The sequence below is a fragment of the Hibiscus syriacus genome, unplaced genomic scaffold, assembly GCF_006381635.1.
Source record: "Hibiscus syriacus cultivar Baekdansim isolate YM2019G1 unplaced genomic scaffold, ASM638163v2 tig00005459_pilon, whole genome shotgun sequence".
NCBI classification, from domain to species: domain Eukaryota; kingdom Viridiplantae; phylum Streptophyta; class Magnoliopsida; order Malvales; family Malvaceae; genus Hibiscus; species Hibiscus syriacus.
In genome coordinates this window covers 2,078,877-2,096,660 of record NW_024062058.1, presented here as the reverse complement: position 1 = coordinate 2,096,660, position 17,784 = coordinate 2,078,877, and the positions used below count along the sequence as shown (strand labels likewise).

Here is a 17,784-nt window from a genome sequence, read left to right as displayed (position 1 = left end):
GTACCTGATGTTTTTAATGGTGCCATGCTCTGTTTGGAAGAAACAAAAAATAAGCCAAAAATGAAAAACATATATGGAGTTGCAGAGGATCAAATCTTGTACCTCTCGCATGCAAAACAAGCGCTTTACCATTTGAGCTACATCCCCAATCATCTATTCTTTGACAATAAAATGTTTTGTCTTAGAAACTTGGGCCTTTCTTGAAATACCAGAAATATCAAAGGTAATGGTAAGTATCGTTAGTAATTGAAAGAATGGAAAATGAAAAGAAAATAGAATTTGAATTCATCGTATATAAAAGTCTTTAATTTTTATCATTCTTTTGATTCATCTGTGAACAAGAACGTAGCATTTCAACAAGCATAAACTACTCTAAAATCAAACTTATGCAGGATCAATTCAATGTTCACAAAACAACTCTTCCTATTAACAAGGTCTCACACTACCCCCACAATAAAAAAGATAGTCTAAAATTCTTGTCAACCCGACCCGATATTACCCTTTCCCCTAAATCAATTTAATGTAGTGCTATTAATATGTTCGTTTGTTGCAAAAAAAAAATTTAATAGACGAGGTGATTACGAGATAGTATGTAACACTCATAGTTTGTATACGTCTCGAAATAAGAGTTAAAGATATCACATCAACTTTACATATTTTCACTGAACATAAATGCTTAAAATTTTGTTTCGTTTTAAAACATTCTTATTCCAACTTTAAAACTATTCCATTAATCTTTTAAAACATAAAGTAATATTTAATCATTAAAAATAGATTCGCTTTCTAACTTATAATAACTGCCTAATCACCATTTCGTTTAAAAACCATTTTAGAATATAATCATATATTTGTTTAAATTATTCATTCATAGATATGGATATGGATATGACTAGTCTAGTCAAAATAAAATGGTCATAATTACTATTACAGACCATTTAACCTAATTCTAAATAAACTACTGATAACATAGATATACATGTCATTACTAGTCAAAAGTAACATCTTAGACGTCTTACTAATATTGATAGTATAGACTATCTCCAAAAAGATGTTCGGGAGGCTCCTCATCGCACGTCATAATCTTTGTTCAAACTTACACATGAAAATCTTCGCGCACTGAATAAAACTTAGTGAGACAGTAATAACTCAAGGTGAGATTATATATATATATATATATATATATATATATATATATATATATATATATTAAAATATTCAAAATAATACATATAAAATCTTAAAACGTTCAAATCAATTAGCTCAAGCTATTTCTTCATCATAACCGTAAAAAAATCAACTTATAATTTCATCAAAAATCATAATAATCAATAATAGACAGAGTAATCATTTAACATTTTTTTCATTCAGACACATTTCAGAACGTTTATATTCCATTTTCATAGCCCAAAGTATATTTAAGAGAATGCAAGGTACTTGAGTCAAACGAGTGTGTGCAATAAGCACTTCAGTGCTATTATCAGAGTCGGTCTTTGCAATCCAAATGCAATCATATCATTCATACCAACAATATTATACATAATATATACAGATGTACCAAATCAAAATCATAGTCACTCTACCTCATGGTATGCCAATTGTACCAATGACTCTCAATGCAACATACATGGTTCGTATCATAACCATTTAATAACCAACATTTCAAAAATCAGAATCATTTTTACTTCACTGTCATAAAAATCATAACTTAGGCAGTTCATACCCTAAATCATTCATAAAATTTTATAAAAGATATTATGAAAATTATCCATAAATAAGAAATAAACCATACTTTTAAAATAATATGAGGTTGACTTATCATAAGTTGACCTTAATCAGAATAATTAATTAAATAAATTGCATTCACATTTGTTTCACTATCGAACTTTTTATACGATACTCCAAATCACGAGCTTGGTCCTTCCCTTTCGGATCATTCGAATCGGTAGATTTATCGTGATATGACAATATCACATAATAACACAAAGTATCATACTAACGTAAACTAACTTTAATATTATAAAATTCTATAAAAATAAATTCGATACTAAATCAATATCAAACTAAACTATATCTCCAATATAACTTCAAACTTCTCAAAGTACTCATTCAAATCTCTAAATATTTTTCCTTCTTAAACTTTCATCTTTTGCCAATTACACAATCAAGCCATTAATTGTGATTTTTTTTAGAATTCACCCCAATTTTTATATTAAATTCATAATGATCATTCATCATTATGATCGTTGCACAATAATTACTAAATTTTCAGTACTTTAACAAAACACTTAAATTAATACCTCAACATTCAAGACATTGCAATTTCAACATAAACTTTCTTAAATTTTTTATTTCAACCACCTAATCTTATAAACTTGTAATTTGCTCCCAACTCAATAATTGAACTCAAAAACCAGGATATCGATAATATTTCCAGCATTGAAATTTCCTATTCATAACGGTACCAAAACCTTTGCAAAATCATAAACAAGTCCCTAAATATTTGGGACCTTTCGAATTCTACCATTACAATTTAATAAAATTGTAATTTGGTTCCAACTTAAAATTCTAGCATATGCTTATTAAAAATCAACATTAAGTACCTCAAATCGCACATTTATACATTTAAGTCCCACAATACTCATAACTTGCAAACAAAACCTTTTAATATCTCAAGGCTCCAAATTGATCCAAATTGATCTCCAAGTCACATAGAATACTTCTAATATCAATTCTAGACCAGAGAAAAATTTTCAATATTTCCCCCCAAATTTTCCTTATGGTCAAACCTAAGTAATGCACTAAGACAAGGACTTCATTCATTTTCAAGCATGAATTCAACCTCCTATGATCAAATTCATGCAATTCCAACTATCATAATATCAAATTGAATCAAAATCAATCAATCTCCTAAAACCCTAAGCATGGTCGAATTCAATACAAAGCTTTACACTTAGTTTGAATCATCACAAAAGCCTTAGAATTAATCTTCAACATCAAAAGCATAATAATCTACCATTAAATCTTCAAAATCCATAAACCTTCAGAAACCCTAATTGTAACAACCCAAAAATTTCAAAATAATATTTAATTGGGAATTGAGGTTTTAATTGTGAAAATCGGTAAATTTTTGGGGACTAAATTGAAAGATTTTAAAACTTGTAGCTTGTTTTAGAGTTAAAGAAAATTCAGGGACCAAGCCCTGAATTTGCCCAAGAAAAGTAGGTAAGTTTGGTGTATATTACGGGAGTTGGTTTCTGAAAATCAGAAACCAATTCCTCTCGAATTCCCTCTCCCAACCTCAACTTCCGACGATGATCCCGACGTCGTCCGAATTCTGATCGCCGTTTTGAAAGTACCATCGTGTTCGTTATCGAGTCAGGAACAATCCCCTTAAATTAATTGAAGCGAAACGCTACCAAACGCCGTGAATTTCAAGTCAAAGCATCGACGTTTTTTTAGCTCAATCGCCTAGAAAATCATAAATTCATCGCCGATCGTTGCTCCGTTTACGACACCTCCCATACCATCGTGTTCCTTGTGTCGTTCCGAGTCCGCCGATGTCATCCTCTGTCTCCGTCAACGGCGGCGCGTGGGGAGGTGAAGCTGTTAAAGTTTCAGATTTGATGAAATCGAGCTCTCTGCCGTTCAAAAATTTGAATCGATCTTTGTAAGTATCTCGAAATCGCTCAAAATAATTTTTATAAATTTTTCCGTGATTTTTAGAGCCCCAGAGGAGGTCTCACGCGCCATACGCGCCGCCGCAGGGCGAGTGCATAACTGGAAAACCGATTTAACCGGTTTTGACTGGTCCGACCCGTCCCGACCGTTGACCCGACCCGACCGTTGATCGTTGACGTTGATCGGAGATATTCTGGGAATTAATTCGATTTTGGTGCTATTTTGGTAATTAACTTGAAAAGGGTGATATTTTGGTTATTATTTTAAAAAGGGGTGCTATTTATGTAAAATGTTTGACAGCTTGTTGACCTCCTTTTATAAGAACTTTGACCGGCTTTGACTGGCTATTAAACGATCTTTAGCCTTTTCTGAAAATACCTATCATGACAGTTTTCGACGTCTCGAATCCGTTTTTGGGGTCCGTTTCACCAAATTCGAACCCGAAAGTCTCCAAATCATCATTCAAACCCGTTGACTTTGATTTTGACCAAGAATTCGAAATTTCGGAAGGCCATACTTTATGTTTTTCGACGTCTTGAATTTGATTCTGAAGTCCGTTTTGCCAAATTCTGACCCGAAATTCCCAAATCGAGCATGTGAACCCAAAAAGGCTTAGTATCTTAATATTTTGATTATTTTTAAGAGTTTTGGTTAAGGAATTGATTCAATAAAATATTTTATGAAGGTATTCGTGTTTCACCTGAGCAAGGATCAGTTAGGTCCGGTGTTGTTCGTTCGTCAGATTAGTCCGAACCGCGTATTATAAGAATTACCCATAGGTTTCCGTATATTTTTATATAAAGATTATTTATAGTAGAATTCCAATATGGATTTTTCTAATTCGTAGGATCTAGCGCTGCAGCAGAGCGTGATCGACAGACCCAGTAATAGGCTTCCCTATCTGATTTCTCAGACTGTTACAGGTGTGTTTACTGACGGTGTTATCTTACTGTTTTAAACTATCATATAAATGGTTTCAAATTTATGATGATGTTGAATATTATTACAACATGATACCTGTTTTATGAATACTGGTTACCGACACCTGATTTACCGGATATTACTGATCTGATGTATGGTTTATGTAATTTCTGCATATGATTTATGAGCATGAACCATTTTCATGTTTTAATGAATTAATATTTATTTCACCTAAATACATACATGTTTATTTCTGTTATTGGGATATTATTAAGGAAAGTATTTCAGGCTCCTTTGCTGTGTGCTCAGGGTAAGTCCTAACTGGTGTGCAGGTGGGTGTATGGTTCTGGGGAACCTACACATTGTAGTGAGTGGAGTGACTGGATGAGGAAGTTATTATTGTAGACTCCTTTGATGTGTGCTTAGGGTAAGTCTTTACTGGTGTGCAGGTAGTGATGGAAGCGACTGGATGGAGACGTTATTACTGCAGGCTCCTCAGCTTCGTGCTTAGGTAAGTCCTTATTGGTGTGGAGGTGGGTGTATGTTTCGAGAAAATATATAAAAGATAGAAACCTGAGTGATTATATGGAAATAATGATCATATTTTAAAATATGTTTGATAACCGATTTTATTGGAATATTTTATTCGTATGTTTTTATGTACTGTTTGGAGCACACTGGGCTTTTTAGCTCATTCTATAGTTTTTAACTTTTTCAGATAACAGCAGACCATAAGCTAGCAGATTTGGCATCATGGGAGATCAACTACTTATTTTGTACGAACATATATTTTTATATGTTTTTCAGTTATGTTTGGTGACATGTATTTGCTATCGTTTTGGACATATCTGTATTATTAATATATTTTGTTCTGTATTATATTTAATATTCTATAAGTTGTAAAAAAAACCTCTGAATGGGATATGTGACCACTTAGGTTTGGGTCTAACTTACAGACCGGGTCTGGGGGTTACACTAATCATCAAATCTCAACATCCAAGCATTCTTTACATGAATTTCTTGTACCAATTGATAGAGAATTTACTGAAGATTAATTCTCTATCTATTAACTTAATCCAAAAATCAAGTATGTAGTTTAAAAATATCAAAAAATAAAACCTTACCTTAATGGCAATGGAGGTTTCGGCCTAGGTAGATGAAGAGCTGAAAAATTGATTTAATTTCTTGATTATTCTAGTATTTAACAACTAATACATTTGGCATTAAATCTAATTTAATTGAATTTAAAATTCAATTCTCGAGAAATCTCCAAAATACCATTAATGAAACTTGATATTTACAATTTCATTGCCATAACTTCCATTAAAATATTTCATAGTCAAAGGTGAATCAACTTAGCTTTGACTTTCTACTTTGGTCATGCAATTTTTTAAAATTGCATTTTAGTCACTAAATTTTTCACTATTCGGCCAAATCTAAAAAATTACACTGATCTATGCTAAATTTATCAAATCTAAAATATGGAAATAACATTTTCAACCATTATCCATCATTCTTTAATTTTTCGTAAAATTCCAGTTTGATCCAATTATCCGATTTCTATACCGAATTTTATCGCTTTATAGCTTTTAATACAAATCTCGTACAAAAAATCTAATTACCAAGAAAGTTATTGTTTTAGGCTAAATTATTCATTTATGAGCTAAAATGTATAACTTTTTAAAATTACATTTTTAGTCTCTATACTTTTACAAAGTTTATACTTTAGCCAATAAAATTTCAAAACTTATATTTTAGTCGCCAACCAAAATTTGGGTTATTACATAGTATTTGTTCAAAAAAATGAATCACTTGATAGTAGATGTTTAACTTTAGAATCTTTAAGAGAATAATTCATTAAAGTCAATTGTTGAGTTCTTATTTATTGTAAATTAAAAAAATTAATTTTTTTAATAAATATAAAAGAATATTATTAATTGAAAATAATTAAATAAATTTTACCATAATTCTAATTATGTGACAAAATATTTTTTGTATGAATCATATTTATAGGTGTCACACACCAATATGTTAAATTTAACAATTTATTAAGTCAATTTAACCTGTCAAAAAAGTAAACAGTTTAAGAAGAAATAATCTCATTAAATTGAGTAGGAATACAAAAATAACAAAGCTATGTCACAAAATATTAGAAAAAAGTATACAGCTTTTAATTGCAATAATTAATAGTATAACTGTTTAAATGTACTAATAACATTACCGATTGAAACAAGGTACTAGATCCTTTAAGAATATTATATGCTTGAATCTTGACATATATGAATATAATAAATTAAATTAAAAATGTCGTCATCACCTTTACAATATCCAATTCAAACTATTCAATTAATATATCATATACTTATTGTCATACCAAAAATAAATAAATAAATAAATAATGTAATATTAAAAGGCAAAAACTAATTCATATTTAAATCGTTAAATAGATAATCGACTCATGCTCATTATTTACATCAAGAAATTAATCAAGTTTTAAGTTTTAACAGTTAGACCTTGAATATTATGTTAGAGCCACGTGGCATCCGATGGAACTGATTCGCCGGCTTTGTTCTTCTTCAACACATCGATTTTGATCTTTTTTAGTATCTAAATTTTTAATTTTTTTAAAATCATACCTAACATTTAATTTTTATTTCATTTTAGTATCCCGTTAAGAACTTAAAGTAAACTTTTGAAAAAAAATAAAAGTTTAAGTACCGAAACAGACCAAAACTAATAGTTTAAGTATTAAATGTGTCAAGTTTTTAACGACAAAATTTTAATATGAAACAAAAACTAAACTTTAATTTAAGTACTAGACATGTAGTTTACCCAATTATCAAAGCCTTTCCATTCCTTTTTCCCAAGTAGAGTATAAACGAGAGAAAACTTAAGTCCTATAATAAGTAAAAATAATGTCTCGATTAACAAGAATTACTTATTCAGAGAAAAAAAATGCAGTTGAAAACTTTTGGAAAGTTGGTAAACTTTTAAATCTTTAATCATTAAATTATGAACAACACTTGTGAGATTTGAATGTAGAGCACAATGTTAAGATTTGGATAGGAATAACTGAAAATGGTAATGATCCTAATAAACAAAGACATAAAGTAATTTGCTATGGATGATCATAAGTAGACAGTATTTGCAATAAATAAAGAAGAAAGTGACATTAGGCTGTGTTGGCCATGGACTCAATTAGGAGCTGATAACCTTCCAAAACTGGTGTTTGTGTGCTAACACACTCTGCAAGTGCTGGGATATCGGAACCAAGCCCCTGAGACATGGCTAGAAACAGCAGCAAATGGAAATCCGAAATTCTCTTCAAGAACGGGACACTCCTCGTCCTATCTAGATGATTCTTAAGAACCCTCATCGTCACCAGGTTGTTCCGATTCTCGATGGGAAATGTCGATAAAAGAGGTCCCTGCATTCAAACCAACCATTCAATTGAGTAAGTTCTCAAGTGAATTTGAAGAAGATCAAAACCATAGCCTGCACTTAACAGGTCCAAGTTAATAAACGAAATACAAGCTATACTAATCGACTAATCATATGTCTCCAGGATCATTTCACAATCATCTCTCATACTGGTAGTAAATTGAGTTTGCTTTAAATTAGCTGTATATGATGCTTTCTTCTTCATATACAGAAATTAACTGTGTCAAAAATGCCAGATGGTAGTATTTTGTATGCCTTCTTCTACCCCTCCACACATTCCTTTATATCACAGGTTAAACTATCTATATACAGCATTATTAGCTTAGCTGAATCATTAGCATCATTGACATCATCAACTGAACAACCAATTCTACAGCTAAAGTTTTAGTGAAAATGGTCTTAACAATAGCCATTGCTTATCACAACAATTGATTAAATCAGATAATGGATGAAGAATTATGCACCTGATGGTCGAAAATCTTAACCACCACCAAGAAGAAATCATTATCGACCTCCTCAACATCCTTCCCGCCGACCACCACAGCTTTCTTCATCTTCGAAAGCTTGGGATCATCATTCTCTCCAAACTTGGTCACAAACCATCCTTCCTTGAATAACTTAACGCACATATCACTCATTTGAAAAGCCTCAAAATGTACATCGGCACCCCCATCTTCATTGGCTTCCAGTTTCACCACAACCGTCACCCACTCCTTCAGCCCACTCTCGGCGTGGAGCTCGGCCGCCTGTATAACCTCCTTGTTCGAAAAATTGTAGTCTTTCTTGCCTTGCATTACCGTCTGGGTAAAAATAAACCCCACTCTCTTCCTCCCTAACCCAGCCGCAATGGCATCAACCATATTCTCCTCCTCCTGATCCCTCAATAGAATCAGATCATCTTCCAATCCTTGTTGAGGCGGCTCGTAAATGAAATCAACTTCCACCCTACCTTCTTCCGAGACGGTGCCGTACATGAACCCGCCGCGTTTCACAGCGAACGCCAGCGTTTCATTGACGTACTGTTGGAAAGCGTTAGCGGAATCGCGGTCAAAGGAGACGGAGTCGCAATGAGGGGATTCCTGGCGGGTGATCCGCATCTGTTTAGCGATGAGGTCGTCCATTGTCATCTTACGCCCGAACGACCCGGCTGGGGTCACGGCGGGTCCGCCGCGGACGTTGCGTTCGCCCTGATAATAGAGAAAAACAACGGAGCCGTGGTAGAGGTTCAATGCGGAGAGCGGAGCCGAGGGGTCGGCCATGTCGGAGAAGCGGAGGAGGTCGGCGGGGGTTTTAACTAGAAGAAGATTCCGATCGGTGGAAAGGAATTGGTTATGGATAAGGGTTCTCAATTGGGAGATTGATATGTGAGGACCGCCGACTTGAACCCTTTCGAGGCCGTCACGGCTGCGGAATCTGAGCAACATCTCGGAATGGATACGGCAACGTTTTTCGAACAGTGGAATCGTTTCCAGTGTGAAAATTTTGAATCGGGTAAATTTGGTTTTTATAATGGAGAAAGAGAGAATTACTGCCGGAGTTGGAGAGAACAAGTTCTTGGAGTGCAAGAGTTGAGTTGGGATTTTTAAAGCTTTTCGTTTTTGGTGGATCGCTTGCCCTCGGAGAATACTAGTACGGTAGGACACGAAACGCCGTCTAAATATTTAAAAATCTTATAAACTATAAGACAATTCTATTTTTTAAAATTATCTTAAAATAAAACTTTAAAATATTATTAATTTAAAATCATTTATAATTATAATTTCGTATACAAATCACGTTCTAATAATATTAATTTTTTAAATATTATATATTTATTCTAAAATATATCTATTTTAAAATTCTAAATTTTTTAAAATATTACACAAAGCTATTGGAAAATATGTGTAATAGTTTCAGCTATAAACAACTCACCAGGTCCGTCCATAACCCATGTGTTACTTTAAAATATTATTAATTTAAAATAATTTATAGCTATAATTTCGTATACAAATCACGGAATATTATATATTTATTCTAAAATATATCTATTTTAAAACTATAAAAAATTTAAAATATTACACAAAGCTATTGAAAAGTTCTTTAAGCACAATACATCAATTTGATGTATAGTTTAAGCACCTAAAAGTGTGTATTAAGCCTAATAAGAATTAATTTGTCAAAATTGAAATTATGAGGGATCTACTAGGTCTTTTTACCAAAATTCATCACAGAAAAATATTAAATAAACTATTAAGATCTTCATTTGCAACTTTATGTGACACTTTCCCAAAAATCAAACGAGAAGTTTATTTTCTCTTTGAATGAAAATGTCATTAGGGTACAAAGGTTGAACATGTAGAGACAAATACATAATTTTATGCTAACGGAAAACCTCTAAAATTTTAGAATGAGAATAATTTATAAAATTCAAGAGGAATGAAAACATATTTTTTAATAAAAAAATATATAAAAATCTAAAATAGATAATAAAATTAAAATTCTAGAAGGGAGCATGCCCCACTCACTCCCTTCAATTGTATTGTCTCATCATGATTTTTAGGTATATTTTTTATTTTTCAATAATATTTACAGAATGTTTTAAATTCTACAATTTAAAAAATATTTTTACATTCTTAATATTTTTTAATTGTTAAATAATCCTATAATATTTTTATAACTTTTAAAATACTTTTTAAATATTTAATATTTTTATTATGAAAAAAATAATTTTATATATTTGAAAAAATAGACTATTTTAATATCCATAAATAAAAATTTTAAAATTAAAAATATAGATTCTGGAAATATCAGATAATAGTGATAACACTAAGTTATTAAAACTCAATATTAGAAACTAGTCAAAGATCATAATTGATTCGTTTAATTATTCAATTAAAATAAGGGGAACACATAAGGAATAATGGAATTTGCAGCCTCCATCAAAGAACAAGTCGTTATGATACTTTAACATGGACTTTTTTAAATTTCCATTTTAGTCATTGTTATTTTAATTATTATCAATTTAACCTGATTCCATTTTTAATAGAGAAAATAACCTCAGTGACCAAAAATCCTAGATAATATACGATTTTGACCAACTTTTTTTGGATTTGCGAAAAATGACCAACAAAATCGCAATGCGATCTCTAATTCGCATTGCGATCTCCACTATCGCAAATTCACGTTGCATTTTGCATTGCGATAGTTGAAAATCGCGTTGCGTTTTTCCATTTCGCGTTGCGATAGTTGAAAATCGCGTTGCGTTTTTCCATTTCGCGTTGCGATAGTTGAAAATCGCATTGCGATTTTTCATTTCGCGTTGCGATAGTTGAAATCGCAACGCGATCTCCACTATAGCAAATTCGCGTTGCATTTCGCGTTGCGATAGTTGAAAATCGCAAATCGCGTTGCGATTTTCCATTTCGCGTTGCGATAGTTGAAAATCGCGTTGCGATTTTCCATTTCGCGTTGCGATAGTCTACAGTTGTCGTTGTGAAAAAAAAAAGATTTTGTTTCTTAAGAATTTTCTCTAAAAAGATAGTATCCGCGCATACGTGTCGAAGACACGTATTACCACGACCACGACACCGACATGACACGACACGACACGGGACAGGACGGAAGGCGGCGGCGGTGCGCGAGAGTCCCCCTTGTTCTCTATCACTTAACAAGGAAGTGGGAAAGCCAAGCCTTAAATACCATTCCTAATAGTGTTTTCAATACAATGTGGGATTGAGCATTACCAACACTTGTTTCCAATACAATGTGATTATTCAGGAAACAATTAACAATCATGCACCTTAAAACAACTGAATCAACAACCAATTGCATTAGTATTATACGATTAAATATGTCATAATTAAAAGTCAATCTACAATCAATCGCGATTATTGTAATTTTAAGCAAAACATTCAAAAATAATATCACTATTTAAGGCTCAATCCCACATAGTATTGGGAACAAGTGTTGGTAATGCTCAAATCCCACATAGTATTGGAAACACTATTGGGAATGGTATTTAATGCTTGGCTTTCCCACTTCCTTGTTGAGTGATAGAGAACAAGGGGGACTCTCGCGCGCCGCCGCCGCCGTCCGTCTCGTCTCGGGTCGTGGTCGTGGTCGTGGTAATACGTGTATTTGACACGTCCGCGCGGATACTATATTTTTAGAGAAAATTCTTAAGAAACAAAATCTTTTTTTTAACTATCGCAACGCGATTTTCAACTATCGCAACGCGAAATGGAAAATCGCGTCGCGATTTTCAACTATCGCAACGCGAAATGGAAAATCGCAACGCGATTTTCAACTATCGCAACACGAAATGCAACGCGAATTTGCGATAGTGGAGATCGCAATGCGAATTAGAGATCGCATTACGATTTTGTTGGTCATTTTCGCAAATCCAAAAAAATATGGTCAAAATCGTATATTATCTGAGATTTTTGGTCAGGTTATTTTCTCTTTTTAATATTGACAGTTAATATTTATTACTTATTCTTTTATAAGATTTTTTATTATTATTAAGTTGTCAATATTTTTATAAATTTATGAATCAACCTTCTAATTTAAAATGAAATATTTTTTATTTACATAAGATTCGTTAATTAATTAACCGTGAATATATTAACAATTAGACAAATACAATTTTATCATAATATTAATATGATATATCCAAGTAATATCACGAGATATCACATTAATAAAAGAAAATTGCTTTGTTTTCCTCATCCATCGCTACCTTAATCATGATTTTCATTTATAAAGCATATGAATAGACGTAGGGGCAGTGCCATTGATTACCCTTAAAAAAGGATTACTTATTGCTAATTGCTTCTTTAAAGAGGGAAATCATGATAGTCGTTGGATGAGGGACCTGAAAAGGACATTGTTTAAAAAGTTAAGATACGTTTATTAGGTTAAGAACAAAAACAATTAAGGGGTATGGATACAAATTTTTTACTTGGTCTTATACGAGTCTTCTAAATTTAGCATTAAATTGTTTAATCCGTGTAATTTGATCTTTATGAATTATAAAAAAACAAATCTATCACATAATTTTAATAATAAATAAATCACCTTGTTGAAAGCGATGATACTAATGCGTTGAATTCATTCAATAGATTGTGCACTCATTATTAATATATTGGTCATAATTATCGATAATCAGTTGGTATAATGAGATAAGATATTAAATCTCTTAAGTAAAATTAGGGGTTTTAATCCTGACGTTTGCAAATAAAGCAAACTGGGTCGGAAGGGTCACCCTCGTTTCTACAATACCCGATCTAGATTAGTCGATCAATAAATCATATACTAATAATTAATTCAAAAAAAATATTGGTCATGATTACGATTGATTTTTTTTTTTTGTTGACAAAACTTCTTTAAAAGTTATGCTACATGATATTTAGAAGAGTTAATTGTATAAAAGTTTTTAAAACTATATTAGTCTCTAAATATTAAAGTATTATATATCGATATTCTAATTATGATTCATATTTTAAATTAATCCTTTAACTTTAAGATATTTTATATTTATTCATGTTGTTACTTCGATTGGTTTAGGAAAGCCTTGGGAGTTAAACATGTGACATTCTAAAAAATAAAAGTTATTTTTTAAGGCAATAAGAATTGGATATGTGACCTAAATAGTAATTTATTTTTAGGGGTCATGAGATTTTTTTAAAAGGTCACGAACTCGATCTTCAAAAAAAATCCAAAACAAATTTAAAATTTTCAATTTGTAAAATTAGTAACACATTAGTATAAAGATCAAAATGGAATGATACTGATAATTTGAAGAGTGATATAAATTATTTCAAAGTTCATGGACTAATTTAGAATAAGAGTTATATTTTAAGAATTAATATATAATATATTTAAAAAGAAATCATAATTTAGAAACATCTTATACAATTATCTTATATGAAACAAGTGATCTCAGTGATAAAGAGATCATTATTTTCGTGAGAGGTTCCGAGTTCGAACTCGATGGCTATAGAGAAGTGTTTAAGTTCATTGCTAAACGATATAGAATTTTTAAAACATATACTACTTTATGATTTCTCATACTAATAAAAATATTTTAAAATAATATGACAATAAAATTTTATGTTTATAAAGATCGAATTGAATATCTTAAATATTTAATTTAATTTAATTTAATTAAAATTAAAGTATAATTCAAATCAATCTATTTTATTGTTTTTTTAATATAAGTTAAATAAGCAATTCCTTGCATCACGCGAGGGAATGGAGAAGAGTAGACAGAAAAAGGAAGTAAACTTTATTGGAAACAACGGCTATCAAATCGAAGGTTGTCCCAAGCTCACTAATTTGTCCTCAACGGCTCTATTCACTTTTATTTATTAATTTTAAAATACGACATAGTTACATTACAAAAATCTAATATTCTTATGATATAATATAAAGTTTGCTTAAAATGTTATAAATCTATAATATTTCAATTATAATTATGACAGGTAAAATATAATTAACTTAGTAATTGAAAAACCAAATCGTCCTTTTTCTAACTTAGCGCTGTTTGTTTTTTTTTTCTATTTTTCTCTTGTCGACAATATTATTAATTTTATATTGATCATCAATTGTTATTTTTTCTTCTTATTCTGTTTCTCCTTCTCTTTTCTACAGTAGCTTCTGTTATGCATTTTTATGTTAGTGTTGACAGTGATGTTTTTGTATTTGTCATTTTTTTCGAATTGTTTGGTTGAGTATTTTTTCCTCGTATGATCTTATTTTTTTCGAATCTATAAAGTGATGATCATCAAATACCAACTATGCTGACACGTAAATTTGATATCTTAAAACTGTCATATAATCAGTTAATATATGGTTTAACGACTTAATAATCTAATTGAATGTAAACTAAAATTGTATACTATAATGAATGCATTTTAAAGTTCAATGCTAAAATCAATATAAACTTAAAATTTAATACTCGAGAATATAATTTACCTAAATAAATAATACTACAAGGGAGCTCCGTACATGTTGGCATTTGGATACGTGGCACTCTCGAATATTACGTCAACCACAACCCCAAATGCCAAGATTCACCGTAGATAACGTTTTTTTTTATTTTAAAAAAAAGGTAAAATTTGAAAAACAAGTGGCAGTTGGTAATAAATAAATAAAAGGAAACAAACAGAGAACTTGAAAAACCCAACTCTCTCCTACTTTGAATGCAACACAACAAAGAACTCGTTACCAAATTTAAAACCTCGTGATTCTTTTACAGAGTCAAAATCCAAACTCAGTGGAGATAATGACTGCTCCAGTAATGGTGACCAAAGGAGGTGGCTGTGGCGGTGGTAGAAAGCGAGGAGCTAGAGGAGGAGTCAAGAGCTGCGAGGAAGAAGAGCAGCAGAGCCAGATTTCCGTGTCGGCGTTGCTTCTAGCAGCTTTGAGGAAATCCATGGTGTCGTGTCGTGTCGATAGCGAAGACGATGCGGTGTCCTCCTCCATTCATCAAATGGAAATTGGGTGGCCAACCGACGTACGACACGTAAGCCATGTGACCTTTGATCGGTTCAATGGGTTCCTGGGCCTTCCCGTTGAATTCCAAGTCGAGGTACCCGGTCGTGTTCCAAGTGCAAGGTAAATTCCCATTGTTTCCCCTTTTCCCCCTATTTCGTTTCTGTTTACAGAAGATTTCAGCTGGATTTTTAGTTTTCTTTGTTGTTTATAGTTCAAATGTTAGAGTTTTTGTGCAGTTTAGATCTGAAAAGGGTTGATTTTTAGTAACTACAACGAAAAGAAAGAATGACAGAGGAAAACATCTGCAATTTTAACTAGATTATAATTTATGTGAATTTTGATTTGATAAGGTAATTTTTTGGGGTTCATCTAGTAAGAATAAATACGATTTATTGAAATGTAAAATATTTTTGGATGTAGTGCGAATGTATTTGGGGTCTCCGCGGAATCAATGCAATGCTCATTGGATCCAAAAGGAAACAGCGTCCCCACTATACTGTTGTTGATGCAGGAGCGGCTTTATTCACAAGGAGGCCTTAAGGTTTTCAATTTCGATACATTTCTACTTGGTGCTCATATCTACATGTGATTTATGTGCTTATGATTTTAATGCTATTTAATTGTTCTTGTTTTGCAGGCAGAAGGGATTTTCAGGATAAATCCTGAGAATAGCCAAGAGGAGCTTGTAAGAGATCAGCTGAACCGGGGTATCGTGCCGGATAACATCGATGTCCATTGCCTTGCAGGCCTTATAAAAGCCTGGTTTAGGGAGCTTCCTTCGGGGGTGTTGGATGGACTTTCCCCAGAACAGGTTCTCGGTTGTGATGACGAAGACAAATATGTCGAACTCGTGAAGCAACTAGAGCCTATGGAAGCCGGACTGCTCAATTGGGCAGTTGATCTTATGGCGGATGTCGTTGAGGAAGAGGAATCAAACAAGATGAATGCAAGGAATATCGCTATGGTTTTTGCCCCGAATATGACTCAGGTAAATGTCTGGGAGATTGTTAGACCAAAGATGTACTTAAAATGTTTTTAAAACGAAGCAGTTTATGTTGATTGTCGTTCTCTGGTAACAGATGTCCGATCCGTTGACGGCTCTGATGCATGCTGTTCAAGTTATGAACTTACTCCAGACCTTGATCTTGAAAACATTACGGGAGCGTGAAGAGACTGCAAGTCCATCGTATCCATGTGATGGCCCTACAGATGAGGAGTATGCTTGTCATAGTCTGCAAGAGACGGATTTGAGCTGCGAAGGAACTATGTCAGATTACAATTATTCCGTTTACTCTAGCAGAGACGACAATGAATACGAAGACGTAGATGAAGTCGAGCCATTAGGTGAAATAGCAGAGTGCTTCTTGAGGCAACTGGATGATGAGAAGAACAAGGATGTTACATATAGTATTTTGGAAGAACAAGTTGATGAATTACATGCAAGTACTCCTCCGGGAAGTTGGTCGGGCTGCAATGTCAAGTCCAGCATATCGTTTACGGATAGCAAGAACGATAATTCGGGCTCGAGTATAAGCGATGGAGAGGACATTGATGATATGGAGATAACAAACAAGGTAGTGGAGTCACACGACACTCCAATGAGTATCAGAAGCTGACACGGCATTGCTTAGAACAATGCTGGCGTCTCTTCCATTGCGGTTGCTTCGATAAAGTTGGGCTTTGGTTGAAACTCAGATAGAGCAGTATCGGATTGTTTGTTTGAATCACTGGTTCAGCAAGGGCTGCACTTGTGTGTCTGTTACTTTTGGCACGTGTTCCCGAAATTCTAACATCGATTTGATTAAAGATCGGAGAAAAATCGGGCCGATGTTGGCGTCAAGTGTGTTAGATACATGTAGGCAGATGTGCAAAATTAGGGGGTTAGATTCAGCTTTATAGTGAAGCTGTAGCTGTAACTTTTAGGTGTGGTTGATTTGCAGTGGTAAGTCATCTAGACTTAGTTAGCTGACTATGTGATCGTCTTGTAATTTCCTATTGTCAATGTTTTGTAGTTTATGTTATAAAGCTCATTATTTAGAACTTTCATTGAATTGGGTAAATCACAAGAAGCACCAAAAATACCAAAACACCTCACAGAATAGACCCCAACAAATCAAGCTGACATAAACATCAACAGAAGCTTCAAACAAGTCATATAATATTGAAGAAAAAGAAGAAGCTTAAATCACATCTTAGCCCCTGATTTTACTATTTTCCCCACTTCACAGCTCAAATTATTTCCGTGCTTAAAGTATTTATTGTTACCTG

At 32.6% G+C, this 17,784-nt stretch overlaps 2 protein-coding genes across 3 annotated transcripts; one reads left to right on the top strand and one right to left on the bottom strand.

The window, feature by feature from the left end:
- Positions 1-7,747: 7,747 nt before the first annotated feature.
- Positions 7,748-9,479, bottom strand: LOC120199647 (NPL4-like protein 1). The gene is made up of 2 exons (XM_039200685.1): positions 8,505-9,479; positions 7,748-8,026 (listed from the first exon to the last, which is right to left on the bottom strand). The coding sequence occupies exons 1-2, from the start codon at positions 9,462-9,464 to the stop codon at positions 7,772-7,774; spliced, it is 1,215 nt and encodes a 404-aa protein (XP_039056616.1). The 5' UTR covers positions 9,465-9,479; the 3' UTR covers positions 7,748-7,771.
- Positions 9,480-15,170: 5,691 nt separating this feature from the next.
- On the top strand, positions 15,171-17,479 carry LOC120199645 (rho GTPase-activating protein 2-like). 2 transcript variants are annotated; one of them, XM_039200683.1, is made up of 5 exons: positions 15,171-15,636; positions 15,937-16,057; positions 16,154-16,504; positions 16,596-17,101; positions 17,195-17,479. In XM_039200683.1, exons 1-5 carry the CDS (start codon positions 15,305-15,307, stop codon positions 17,202-17,204), a joined length of 1,320 nt encoding a protein of 439 aa, XP_039056614.1. In that variant the 5' UTR covers positions 15,171-15,304; the 3' UTR covers positions 17,205-17,479. The 2 variants fall into 2 exon arrangements, with proteins under 2 accessions (XP_039056614.1, XP_039056613.1); XM_039200682.1 differs by having other exon boundaries at positions 16,596-17,479.
- Positions 17,480-17,784: the final 305 nt, after the last annotated feature.